The sequence below is a fragment of the Leucoraja erinacea genome, chromosome 19 (genome assembly GCF_028641065.1).
Source record: "Leucoraja erinacea ecotype New England chromosome 19, Leri_hhj_1, whole genome shotgun sequence".
NCBI lineage: Eukaryota > Metazoa > Chordata > Chondrichthyes > Rajiformes > Rajidae > Leucoraja > Leucoraja erinaceus.
Window position 1 is genome coordinate 4606199 of NC_073395.1, and position 14458 is coordinate 4620656.

General features: G+C 41.7%; 1 protein-coding gene across 1 annotated transcript in view; it reads right to left on the reverse strand.

The window, feature by feature from the left end:
- cacna1c (calcium channel, voltage-dependent, L type, alpha 1C subunit) overlaps positions 1 to 14458 on the reverse strand; it is a 309696-nt gene that overhangs the window by 269306 nt on the left and 25932 nt on the right. The window contains exon 2 of the mRNA XM_055650124.1: positions 318 to 642. Coding sequence (XP_055506099.1) covers positions 318 to 642 — 325 coding nt within the window. The remainder of the gene's footprint in view (positions 1 to 317; positions 643 to 14458) is intronic.

The following is a 14458-nucleotide window of genomic DNA, read 5'->3' on the forward strand; positions in this document are numbered from 1 at the left end:
TAGATGTCTGTGGTGTGATCTGCTTTTGAATTTGACCATCCAGCATTTTTCAACATGAGTCCTGAAAACATTTTTATGTGGTCAGGCAATCCTAATGTTTTTATGGTTAAGTGTTTTTTTTTAATGTTTTAATATCTTGTAATTTTTTACAAAAACTGCTGTGAAAATGCAAGTTGTTTGGGAGCTCGGACCACACAGCACACCAGAACATGCACAATCTGGTGTGGTCTCTATATTTATATACAGTTCGAAATATCTTTTTGTATGCTGCTTATGCCAGATGAAATTAATTCATCGTTTCCTTTCTTAAAGGATATTTCCATTCGACTATATTGATACATGCTCGCCTTACGGGGTTCTTCAGAGTCAAACAGAAGAGAGCCCGTGGTGGCCGTGTGGTCGTCGAGTTAACTTGTTTTTTCTGCTTGTTGTACGGTTGCCTTTTCCTTTGGGTCGAGTTGGCCGTCGAGACCATATTGTTGTCCATCATCGCGGCTGCTTTGGCTTGCCTGGCCGCGTCGATCGCTGCTTGCCACGACAGGGCAGCCCCCGGACCTGGTATGTGCTCTGGAGCCAAGCCGTCTGTATTGGCATTGGGAAGGCCATGTGTAAGGACTGCCCGCCTGTTACCATAATTGGTGCCTGGAATAAAAATATCTTGCAAAAATATTTTCAAATGTATAAGCCAAAATAGTCCGACCCGCAGTATTACCTCCTCATCATCAAAGGGAAAGACATCACTCAGTCCTTTGATAATGATCCGATTTGCAGTCATGAGAAACCTAAAATATTAATCGATTCCAAGCGATAAGTTATTTCTGTGTGAAATTATTGAGACAGTAACCAGGTTATTCCTGTGTTTTATCAAAAAATTACGGTTTAGCATGACAACTGCAACTTTAAACGGTAATTTCACATTGGTGGAGCCATTTCCTTCGCGAATGATTACACAAAAAAAAACTGAAGAAAAACAAATCTCCTTCCATAGTTTAAAGGAATAATGATTCATCGCCCGGGCGGGGGCTGGCTGGGGTGATGCTCAAAAAATGCCAAATTTAGATATTCTTCATAATCTGTAAACGGGGGTTTTTTTTCTTTTTCCTCGAGACATTCTTCACCTATTGAAAACAGTGTTTGACTATTAGAAGCATTTCTTTCTTGAAATGAAAGCCACACTGACTCAACTCATCGCATAATAATGTCATGAGAGACACATGTGTAGCGGGTCTATATAACTGCTGGAAATCAAGGTTTCACACGCATGTCTGTGTCTTGTCTGCAGGTTAATCTTCGGGAGGGGGGAAAAAAATGTCAAGACATCGCAGAAAGACAAACTATTTGATCCAGCTGCCTGTTTGTATATAGTGGATGTTGGTATAAAACCCAGAGCAGCCACCGGTTACGTTTTAAGGGGAATGAGGATGTTGCTGTTAGGTTTCTCGTTTGTCTTGGTCTCCTGCCCTCCCTCTACCTCCTCCTTCTCCTCTTTATTACAATTCTTACTTACCTTGGTGGTTTTCTTCGGGAATGTACATCCTTCTGCTTTCAATCACCATTTAAATAGGCCAATTTTTGTCTTCCACCAAAGCGGTTTTTATTACCTGCTGGTCCCCATTATGGATATTACTATAAAACGCCAGTCGCCGATCCTCTCCACCTCCCTCGTCCCCACAGCACATCCTGACTACATCCGGGGCTGCACTTAGAGCAGGCACATCGCACACATTCCGAGCTGCCTTTCAGTTGCAATCAGACTGTGTGTGTGTGTGTGTGTGTGTGTGGGGCGGGAGCAAGCACACACACACACACACACACAATCCAGGGCAGCTCTCCAAGGGTTAAATCGTGCCTTTCAAATACAATGACAGATGCTGATAATGATAAAGAGGGGGGGAGGAAGAAAAACAAAAAGTGTCAGGAGAAGCCAGGAAAGAGAGGCGAGGTAGTCATAAAATAAAAATGAAGTCGTGCAGGCCATTCCCTGCAATAACTGAAGGAGTTCTTCAGCGAGCTGTCTGTCTGCTGACCGTTTCCAGATGTTGTTACGTGTGAAATTAACCTAGCGAAGCCCCCCCCCTCCCCCGACCCTCCCCACTCTGTGCCTGGAAACAGTTTATGGAGCCATGACGTATAATAAGCAAGTACACAACTTCTCCACAAGCCATTAAATTAAAATATATATATTTCTTGTCTTGAGCCAAGATCTTCATTTGGCGTTATTTTTTCCCCCCCATTATTGCTCACACATAGCATTTTGCTAATATAAGATAATGCAACAAATAAAAACACCCTAAGGTTTCTTTGAATCTATCTCCTATTTGTTCTGGATGTGAACATTACCTGCATTCATTTTTGTATTAATTAGTAAAGGATAAAAGAGCCTATTAATTATAGCGGGCTCTCGTCATCAATATATAAAGCACCCATATTAATATATGGTGTCTAAAAGTGTGCAGCCCAAATCTCCTGGAAAAGACTAAATTCCGTTCAACATAATAATGACTGAAATAGGAAGTACTGCTGGTTAATGATTGTGTCATTTAGCTATCGAATTCAAAAACAGGTGGATATGGATTTAGGATATCAGATTAATTTATGTATGTTCCAGAATGGGCGGAAATGCAATGGGATGTCCAGTTTTATGTCAAAATAGCTAGGATGCAACTTTTATTTCATGGTAAACAAAACTTCTTCAAACACCCCACTACATCATGTATTCGGCAGTATACTGATTTTTCTTACCTATCTGCTTATATAAAATAATAATTCCCAGAGCTCATCGTCTTCAAAAAAAGCAACGCAGAAACCAATTGACTTCACAGATTGTTCAGACTGATTTCTATGGGTCCATGGAATTTAACAACATCCATTTACAGAGTACACAGGCAAATGCACATGAGATTTTAAAAAAAGAGTTGGTATGTGCACGTTATTCATCAGAAGAGGACCAGATTAGAGAAAAGTAGATAGAGGTGGATCACTCATTGAACTTGCCCTTAAAACATTGGCTTGCAGCATTCCAAATCACTCCTCAATCCACACAGAACAAACTTCTCTTGAAATATTAATACATAGGATACTCAGTTTGAATCTGAAACTTGAGCAACACACTTTGTAGGGGAAAATGGAAACCATGTAGGCATTTACTCAAACTGCATGGAGAAGAGATCCAGTTTGCATATCGAGACAGACCGGCAAGATAAGGATGCAGACATGGGATAATGGAGAGATGGTGAAAGTTACAGGACTGGGAATTATTTATGGAAACTAGTAAAAAAAAAAAAAAAAAAATCTCAAATGTAATCTGCGCACCTATTCAATAGATAATAGACAATAGGTGCAGGAGTAGGCCATTCTGCCCTTTGAGCCAGCACTGCTATTCAATGCTGGCTCAATGCCCCCAATCAGTACCCCGTTCCTGCCTTCTCCCCATATCCCCTGACTCCGCTATTTTTAAGAGCTCTATCTAGCTCTCTCTTGAAAGCATCCAGAGAACCTGCCTCCACCGCCCTCTGAGGCAGAGAATTCCACAGACTCACCACTCTCTGTGAGAAAAAGTGTTTCCTCGTCTCTGTTCTAAATGGCTTACTCCTTATTCTTAAACTGTGGCCCCTGGTTCTGGTCTCTCCCAACATCGGGAACACGTTTCCTGCCTCTAGCGTGTCCAAGCCCTTAACAATCTTATATGTTCCAATGAGATCGCCTCTCATCCTTCTAAACTCCATAGTGTACAAGCCCAGCTGCTCCATTCTCTCAGCATATGACAGTCCTGCCATCCTGTGAATTAACCTTGTAAACCTACGCTGCACTCCCTCAATAGCAAGAATGTCCTTCCCTCAAATTAGGGGACCAAAACTGCACACAATACTCCAGGTGTGGTCTCACTAGGGCTCTGTGCAACTGCAGGAGGATCTCTTTGCTCCTATGTTCAATTCCTCTTGTTAGTTCCTAGCACACAATTCCTTTATGTAGAATGCATCAGGGGAATTGTAAGTAGTCAAGGATGTCTGTTACCCTGGCCACTGCCTATTCTCTCTTCTACCTTCTGAGTAAAAAAAACAAGAACTTGAAAGCTTGGACATACACACTAAAGAACGGTTTCTTCCCCTCTGCTCCGGCTCTTGGATCAATCACCTCTTTCACACTGCATTCTAGAGGAGCTGCCACCTGATTTTACTCTTAACTCTTACCTCATTCAGTTATACCATTATATATGACTTTGCATTACTTGGTTTTTACGCTGCAATCTTGCACTATTCTTCTGTTCTGCGTTTAACATTGTATTTATAGAACATAGAGCAGCAGAACACCGGGACAGGACATTTGGCCACAATGTTTGTGCTGAACACAGTGCCTAGTTAAATTGATCTGCCTGATCTGTGTCAATGATCCACATATCTTTATTCCCTGCACTTCCATGTGCCTATCTAAAAGCCTCTTAAATGTCACTATTGCATCTGCCTCCATCACTACCCCAGGCAAGGCGATCCAGGCCTCCACCACTCTCTGTGTAAAAAACTTGTTGTCCAGCCTCTCATAATTGTATACACTTCTATCAAGTCTCCCTTCAACCTCCGATGTTTTAGAGAAAAGAATCCATCGGACCTCTCCCTGCAGCCGAAACCCTCTAAACCATGCAGCATTCTGGTAAATTTCCACTGCACCCTCCCAGGGGACATAGCCTCCACATCTTTCCTGTAATGGGGTGACCAGAACTGCACGCAATACTCCAGATGAATCCTAACCAAAATCCTTATGAGCCACGTAATAACTTCCTGACTGTTGCATTCAATGCCCCTAGCAATGGAGACAAGCAAACTGTAAGCCTTCTTTACCACCCCGATGTAATTGTGCTGCCACATTTAGTGAACCATGACTCCAGATCCCTGTACACATCAATGCTGTTAAGGAAGGTACACAAAAAAGCTGGAGAAACTCAGCAGGTGCAGCAGCATCTATGGAGCGAAGGAAATAGGCAACATTTCGGCTCGAAACCCTGAAGGAAATAGGCAACGTTTCGAGCCGAAACCCTTCCGGGTTTCGGCCCGATACGTTGCCTATTTCCTTTGCTCCATAGATCCTGCTGCACCCGCTGAGTTTCTCCAGCTGTTTTGTGTACCTTCGATTTTCCAGCATCCGCAGTTCCTTCTCAAATGCTGTTAAGGATCTTGCCATTCATTGATGTATTTATCAATATTGATATAGTAGCATTATACAGTTTACTCTGAGAGGGCTTCTTGTGAACAAAGAATTTTATTGCGCCCTGGTCTAGACGTAAATAAACTAATCTAATTTAATATATATTTTGATGAAACATTCAGGTCAGGTTGGGCAGTGTTATGCTGGCCTAACTTAATCTTTCTTGGTCAGAAGCTTAGTAACTGGCAGAAAAGTGCAATTATCAGAATGTATTCAGCGTTTCATTCCTTTTGTTTCATTAACAAACATTAATATGTTTAAGTTTATATTTGCTGGTGGTTGTGTGTGAGGTTGAGTATTGAGAATGTTCAATGCCTGTGGTCTTGAGTTAGTTTAGTATTGCTGTGGTTCACTTGGGGATCAGTGTTTAATTACAAAGCTGACCTCCACCAGCGAGTATAATGAGGACTGTAAGTTTGAAGGTATATTGGAAGTGTGTCCCAAAATGTCCTTGAGGAATCAACATGTCACATTCCCTAATCTGAGGAAAGACATTCTTACCATAGAGGGAGTACAGAGAAGGTTCACCAGACTGATTCCTGGGATGGCAGGATTTTCATATGAAGAAAGACTGGATAGACTTGGCTTGCACTCGCTAGAATTTAGAAGATTGAGGGGGGATCTTATAGAAACTTACAAAATTCTTAAGGGGTTGGACAGGCTAGATGCAGGAAGATTGTTCCCATGTTGGGGAAGTCCAGAACAAGGGGTCACAGTTTAAGGATAAGGGGGAAGTCTTTTAGGACCGAGATGAGAAAAACATTTTTCACACAGAGAGTGGTGAATCTGTGGAATTCTCTGCCACAGAAGGTAGTTGAGGCCAGTTCATTGGCTATATTTAAGAGGGAGTTAGATGCTTCGCTCCATAGATGATGCTTCACCCGCTGAGTTTCTCCAGCATTTTTGCCTACCATGCATATGCTATATGTCTTTCATGTCTACGGACTAAGATGGAACAAGTCATCCAACATTTGAAAGCACTCCGTGTCAGTTTAAACATCCAATTAATGTCACTATATACCGAAAACAAACCACTACTTGGGTATTTCTTGCCAAGGTTATATGCATTGCACTGAGTCCCACTTCGATGCCATGGTTTGTCTTTTATTTTAAACTTAAATAGTGTTAACACTATGGAAAGAGTGTGTAGGAATCAGGTTGGATTAGATCAGACATAAAAATGACCTAAGCACAGAAATATTTTTGGGTTTCCTGGCTTTCGTGATGGCCTCATTTTTTTTGTTTTACTGGCTGCAGCCCATTTTCATCTATTCACAGACCTAAATAAATCACCTTATTCTGCATCAAGGCATATTTGCTTTAAGCTTGGCATTATTCCGAAGCATGTTTCTAAACGCATCCTCAGGTATTTGAACTTCTTTATCTTACTTTATCATTCTAATTGCACAAATAATGTTAGACCCCTAGATAAGCACTTATTCATAAGCACTTGGAAAATTTAGAAACATGGAAACATAGAAAATAGATGCAGGAGTAGGCCATTCAGCCCTTCGAGCCAGCACCGCCATTCATTGTGACCATGGCTGATCGTCCCCTATCGATAATCCGTGCCTGCCTTCTCCCTATATCCCTTGACTCCACTAGCCGCTAGAGCTCTATCTAACTCTCTCTTAAATCCATCCAGTGAATTGGCCTCCACTGCCCTCTGTGGCAGGGAATTCCATAAATTCACAACTCTCTGGGCGCAAAAGTTTTTTCTCACCTCAGTCTCACCTCAGTCTTTATGTTGCCAATTTTATCTCATGAAATATGCAGAATACAGCATAACCTATTGTGAGTATTAATTGTTAATTGCTCAATTTTGTATCAAGATACGCATTGGCATGAGGGAGGTCCATCTTTAGAAAAACATTTCTTCCTGCTAAGTCAGTGCAGGAGTCTTGGGATGTAAGCAGAGGAATTTGCTCATCATTGACCGACTCTTTAAGGTCAGTTGGTAAAAATCCACAGAGCCAGGCATTTTAGCCATATTGGAAATCACTACAATGGGGTCTGTCCATTCATTTAGTACCACAATGATCAATGCCTCGTGTGCTCAAATTTACAGGTGGGGTTTTATAATAGATATTTTGGCAGACTGTTTTATGCACCTATAAGATTTCTGCCCTTCAATTCCACGCTTGAGTCCTTAAAAATTTCATATTGTGGCAAAATCTACTTAATTAATCCTGACATGTTTATACTGAATTTGTTTTTCCAATCCATTTGCAACTCATTTGTTCTTAGTTGGTGGAGCAATTTGTCTGGTTAATTGCAATAACGAGCGAGACTCCCACATGCTAAATAGTTACGCGACCTCTGAGCACCTATTTCCTTCGCTCCATAGATACCACCGCACCCGCTGAGTTTCTCCAGCACATTTGTCTACCTTCGATTTTTCAGCATCTGCAGTTCCTTCTTGAATATTGCAGCTCATTCAGTCTCCTCTTTACGAATAAAAGACCAAGTCTTGGAGGAGCTTAGCGGGTCCGGCAAATGATGATCTTTTTCAGACAGATCAGACTGAAGCATAGAAACATAGAAATATAGAAAATAGGTGCAGCAGGAGGCCATTCGGCCCTTCGAGCCAGCACCGCCATTCATTGTGATCATGGCTGATCGTCCCCTATCAATAGCCCGTGCCTGCCTTCTCCCCATATCCCTTGACTCCACTAGCCCCTAGAGCTCTAACTCTCTCTTAAATCAATCCAGTGATTTGGCCTCCACTGCCCTCTGTGGCAGGGAATTCCATAAATTCACAACTCTCTGGGTGAAAACGTTTTTTTCGCACCTCAGTCTTAAATGACCTCCCCTTTATTGTAAGACTGTGTGGCCCCTGGTTCTGGACTCGCCCACCATTAGTAACATTTTTCCTGCATCTAGCTTGTCCTGTCCTTTTATAATTTTATACGCTTTTATAAGATCCCCCTCATCCTTCTAAACTCTAAGAAGGGCGAAGATCCAAAATGTTGCCTGTCCATTTCCTTCAACAAATGCTGCCTGACCTGCTGAACTCCTTCACTGTTTTGCATTCTGCGCAAGATGCCAGCATCTGCAATATCTTGTTATCTCCATCTTCCTTATGAGGTCAGTCCATAAGCCTAGTCAGTCAGGCACTAAACAATTTACTCCCATCTTCCTATTTAAAAGGTCACACATTCCACTGGACCTAATGATCCCAGGGATTTACCAGTGTAAGTTCTTAATTTTGAAGTGTTCCTCATCAATGGCACCTTACCTAAATGCCTGGTAAGGTGTTTAAAAAAGCTTATACAAGGCTCTGGCATGTTGTAATAAACTACAAATTGTCAATATTCAAATTGTTTCATTATTGATCCTATTACTATTACTAGGACTAAGAGAAATCACTATTACTCTTATTTTATATACTGACTAGGACAATTAAAATTGGCATATAGGGGCATATATGATGTTCAAGCTGTGTTCCTCAATTGCTTCTCCAGCCTAATGTTCTGTAAACCTCCCGTCTACAGCTTTCTACCTTATTTGTTTGCCTTTAATTGGGTCATTGCTTAATTGTCATCCAGTTCAGTCGAACCTTCTTAGTGAGACAATATAAGCTTGATTGGGATGTTTAAAGCATATCATGGCTCTAACCTGACAGATTTCAGCTGTATTGTTCCCATGAAATTCTTGATTAGTACAGCTGTCAGAGGTTATGGGGAGAAAGCAGGAGAATGGGGTTCGGAGGGATAGATAGATCGGTCATGATTGAATGGCGGAGTAGACCTGATGGACCGAATGGCCTAATTCTACTCCTATTCCTTATGTGGATCAAAATGGGTAATGACGACAAGAGTCTGTCAGGAAAGGATAACACAAACAGATATAAGAATATACCTTTAATTAGAGATATTTTAGCAAAAAAAAGGTGCAAAGACAAAACTATGTGCTTTATCTGAATATACATAACATCCATAAAGAGGTAGGTGAATTCATGGCACTAATATATATATATATACATGGAAAACATCTGGTATATAAAGATATCGTTATAAAGAATTGGAAATTAAAATATTCAGATACTTAACCTTTAAAATACATTGACAAAATGGAAAAGGTTGTATAGACCTGATTTTTAAGTGTTATGAAGGCAGTAAAATCTTAGTTCCAAAAATAATTGAATTGTATCAGTTTAGGTCAAACTAAAAAAAACCAGCAAGGGGCAGGAAACATTGGTTGTACCTTGTATGGAGGCCCGCAAACTATAATGGTAACATACGTCATAATATTAATTGTGAAATTAAAGCAGCATGAACTGTGGTTCCACACTAATCATGGGGGGTGGTTATTAATCTGTAAATTAGCATTCGTTATGTGGAGCTTGAATCTCTGGAAAAATGTAAGAGATTTTTTTAAAGCTCAGTTTGTTGAGGAATCAGCATAGAATTAGAGTCGTAGAATCAGAGTCATATGGCAGGAAAACAAGCCCTTTGACCCAGCTCGTCCATGCTGACCAAGGTGCCCCATCGACGCTAGTCCCATTTGCCTGCGTAATGGCCCATATCTAAACCTTTCTTATCCATGTACCTGTCCAAATGTTGTTCAAATGTTGTTCGAGTATCTGCCTCAATTACTTCCTCTGGCAGCATTTCCCACGTGCTCACCACCTTTGGTGTGAAAAATTTGCAGCTCGGGTTCTTATTAAATATTTCCTCTCTGATGTTAAACCAATGCCCTCCAATTCTTGATGCTACTACCCTGTTAAACAGACTCTGTGCACTCACCCTATCTATTCCCCTCATGATTTTGTACATCTCTATAAGATCATTCCTTAGCCTTTTGTGCTCCAAGGAATAAATCCCTAGACTCCCAATCATTCCCTAATCTCAGGTCTTCCAGCCTTGGCTACATCCTCATATAATCTATCCTCATAAATCTTCTCTGCACCTTTTCCAGCTTAATGGCATCTTTCCTATAGCTGGTTGCCCCGAGCTGAACACAATACAAGTGTAGATTTACCAAATCTTGTCACCTAATGTCCCAACTTCTCGTCAGATCCCTGAATGATAAAGGCCAATGTGTCAAAAGCCTTCTGCACCACCCAATCTACCAGTTACACCACTTTTAGGGAATTACAGTGCATTCAGGAAGTATTCAGACCCCTTCACTTTTTCCACATTTTGTTACATTACAGCCTTATTTTAAAATGGAATAAAGTCTTTTCTACACAATACCCCAGAATGAAGAAGCAAAAACAGGTGTTTAGAAATTTTTGCAAAGTAATTAAAAATAAATAACTGAAATATCACATTTGCATAATTATTCAGACCCTTTGCTATGACACTCAAAATTGAGCTTAGGTTCATCCTGTTTCCATTGATTATCCTTGAGATGTTTCTACAACTTGATTGGAGTCCACCAGTGGTAAATTAAATTGATTGGACATGATTTGGAAAGGCACACACCTGTGTGTATAAAAGGTCCCACAGTTGACAGTGCATGTCAGAGCAAAACCCAAGCCATGAAGACGAAGGAATTGTCCGTAGACCTCCGAGACAGGATTGTGTCGAGACACAGACCTGGAGAAGGGTATAAAACAATTTCTGCAGCATTGCAGGTCCCGAAGAGCACAGTAGCCTCCGTCATTCATAAATGGAAGAACTTTGGAACCACCAGGACTCTTCATAGAGCTGGCCGCCTGGCCAAACTGAGCAATCGGGGGGAGAAGGGCCTTGGTCAGGGAGGTGACCAAAAACCCGATGGTCACTCTTACAGAGTTCCTCTGTGGAGATGGGAGAACCTTCCAGAAGGACAACTATACAGTATGTACGCACACCTAGATCCCAGTGCTCTACAACACTCCCTGCGGTCCAACTGTTCATTATGAAGGCCTTGCCGTGGTTTGACTTCCCAAAATCTAAAACCCACACTCATCTAAATGAAACTCCATTACCCATTCCTTGGTCCACTTGCCCAGCTGATCAAGATACCACTGTCATTCTTGATCATTATTTTCACTGTCTATGATATCGCCTATTTTAGTCTGACTGCTTACTGCTCATACCTCGTACCTTCTGATCCATATCACTGATGTAGATAACAAACTACAAATAGGCTAACTTTGAGCTAGTATTTGTGTAACAACAGATGATTAATTGATGGCGTGGTAATTAAAGATGCTTTAGAAGGCACTGATCATAATACGATTTTTAAATATTAAAATTAAAAGTGATTTTGTTCAAATTGAAAACTAATTCCAAGATAACTGGGGCCATAGTTTAAGAATAAGGAGTAAGCCATTTAGAACAGAGATGAGGAAACACTTTTTCTCACAGAGAGTGGTGAGTCTGTGGAATTCTCTGCCTCAGAGGGCGATGGAGGCAGGTTCTCTGGATGCTTTCAAGAGAGAGCTAGAGAGGGCTCTTAAAAATAGCAGAGTCAGGGGATATGGGGAGAAGGCAGGAACAGGGTACTGATTGGGGATGATCAGCCATGATCACATTGAATGGTGGTGCTGGCTCGAAGGGCCAAATGACCTACTCCTGCATCTATTGTCTATTGGATCTGAATAAAGCAAATTAATGAATGAGGCATGGGTTGCCCATGGTAAATGGGAAACAACAATAAAAGATATGACAGTAAAATAGTCATGGCTAAGTTATCAATACTATTACACATAATATACATTCCTTTAAAGATGGAATGTCAATTAAACAAGTGGACCAGCCCTGGAAAAATCGGACAATTATAGTATAAGATCAAAATAAGAAAATTATAATTTGCATCAAAAAATAGTGAAAAATAAGATTTTTTTAATCAGAATTTAGCAGATAATTAAGGAAAGGGAAAATAAATGCAAGTGAGAGGTATAAAAACTGATTGTAAGTGGATGAAAAAAAGATTTACTGAGGTTAATGCAAGTGCCTTACAGGCTTTGAAAGAATAAATTATATGTGGGAGAAGAAACCTGCAGAGTAAACATTGTGTCTTCACAGACATGGAAAGCATACTGCTGCGTTGCATCACAACTTGGTGGGGGTCAAGGAAAGAGCGTTCGCGTCACAGCCCTGTCTCCACCAATCTTTCCACCACCACGCACAAGAAGCACGAGAAGCAACAAGACAGGCACCATTGTATGCAGATGCTGAGACGTGCGTTCAGCTCTGGATGAACAACTTCTAATCTTGTGTGTGGACTCGGTAAGAAGAAGATCGCTACTTGGTTTGGGAACAGCTCTGCCCAAGGCTGCAAGAAATGGCAGTGAATTGTAGATGTAAACATAGAAACATAGAAATCTAGGTCAGGAGTAGGCCATTCGGCCCTTCGAGCCTGCACCGCCATTCAATATGATCATGGCCACTCAGTATCCCGTACCTGCCTTCTCTCCATACCCCCTGATCCCCTTAGCCACAAGGGCCACATCTAACTCCCTCTTAAATATAGCCAATGAACTGGCCTCAACTACCCTCTGTGGCAGAGAGTTCCAGAGATTCACCACTCTCTGCGTGGAAAAAGTTCTTCTCATCTCGGTTTTAAACGATTTCCCCTTTATCCCTAAGCTGTGACCCCTTGTCCTGGACTTCCCTAACATCGGGAACAATCTTCCTGCATCTAGCCTGTCCAACCCCTTAAGAATTTTGTAAGTTTCTATAAGATCCCCTCTCAGTCTTCTAAATTCTAGAGAGTATAAACCAAGTCTATCCAGTCTTTCTTGTAGCCCAATCTATCACTCAAACCGGACTGCTCCATCTACACTTCACGGTGCTTCAGAAAAGCAGCCAACATAATCAAAGATGTGTCCTACCTCGTTCATTCCTTCCTCCCCCTGCTCCTGTCAGGCAAAAGGCACAGAAGCTTGAAAGCATGCACCACCATACCCAGCCATTCCTCTCTGTCATAAGTTTCTGAATGGTCCTTCCATAAGCTAGGATACTGTCCAATTCACCTCTATTCCCATTATGGACTGGTCTATGGATCCGATGCACGAAAATGCTCATATTCTGCACTCTGTATCTTCCCCTTTGCTCTACATATTGTACTTGAATTTGACCTATTGTGTAATGAATCCAAACATTCACCATAATCTGGATGAATACATTTCTTCTCATCCCTGTCTGAACAACTAAACCCGCATCTACATACAGAAACATAGAAACATGGAAAATAGGTGCAGGAGCAGGCCATTCGGCCCTTTGAGTCAGCACTGCCATTCAATATGATCATGGCTGATCATCTAAAATCAGTAACCCTTTCCTGCCTGTTCCCCATGTCCGTTGATTCATTTAGCCCAAAGAGCTAAATCTAAGTCTCTGTTGAAAACATCCAGTGAATTGGCCTCCACTGCTTTCTGTGAATTACGAGAATTCCACAGATTCCCAACTCTCTGTGTGAAAACGTTTTTCCTACATGTGCAGACGGGACGTTGAAGGACGAGAAGCCAAAGCGAAGAAGTGGAAGCCAAGATACCGAACGGAAGGAACGCCGAAAAGCCAAATAACCGAACGGACATGACGCCAAAACACCAAATGAACGATAGGGCACGATGCCAAAACTCCAAATGACCGATAGGGCACGACGCCAAAAGGATACGAACCTGAACGGACTCCACGCTGAAAGGACAATAAGCAGAATGGACATGACGTTGAAAAGCCGGCGAACAGACATGACATCTCCGGGGACGGGATTTGTCTTGAGACCTTGTCAGCGATTGGTCTAGATCCCCGCGTCCATCACATCACTGGCCGGGGGAGACAGGGGGGGGGGGGGGATTTTAATTTTTCTTCACCGCTTTTGGACCTTCCTGAATATAAAATAAAACCCTGTGTGATTGGAACTTTCGGTTGATTTAACAAAATGATAATCCAAATTGGTTCCATAGATATTTGCACCAACAGTAGCACTTTAATCCAATTTGGATTATCATTTTGTTATCCTTTAAGAATTTTACATGTTTCTATAAGATATCCTCTCATCCTTCTAAATTCCAGCGAATACAAGCCCAGTCGACCCATTCTTTCATCGTATGTCGGTTCCGCCATCCCGGGAATTAACCTGGCAAACCTACGCTGCACTCCCTCAAATAGCAATAATGTCTTTCTTCAAATTAGGAGACCAAAATGCACACAATACTCCAAGTGCCATCTCATCAGGGCCCCGTACAACTGCAGTAGGACCTCCTTGCTCCTAAACTCAAATCCTCTCACAATGAAGGCCAACATGTCACTAGCTTTCTTCACAGCCTGCTTTATCTGCCTGCTTACTTTCAGTCACTGATACACGCGCACCCAGGTCTCGT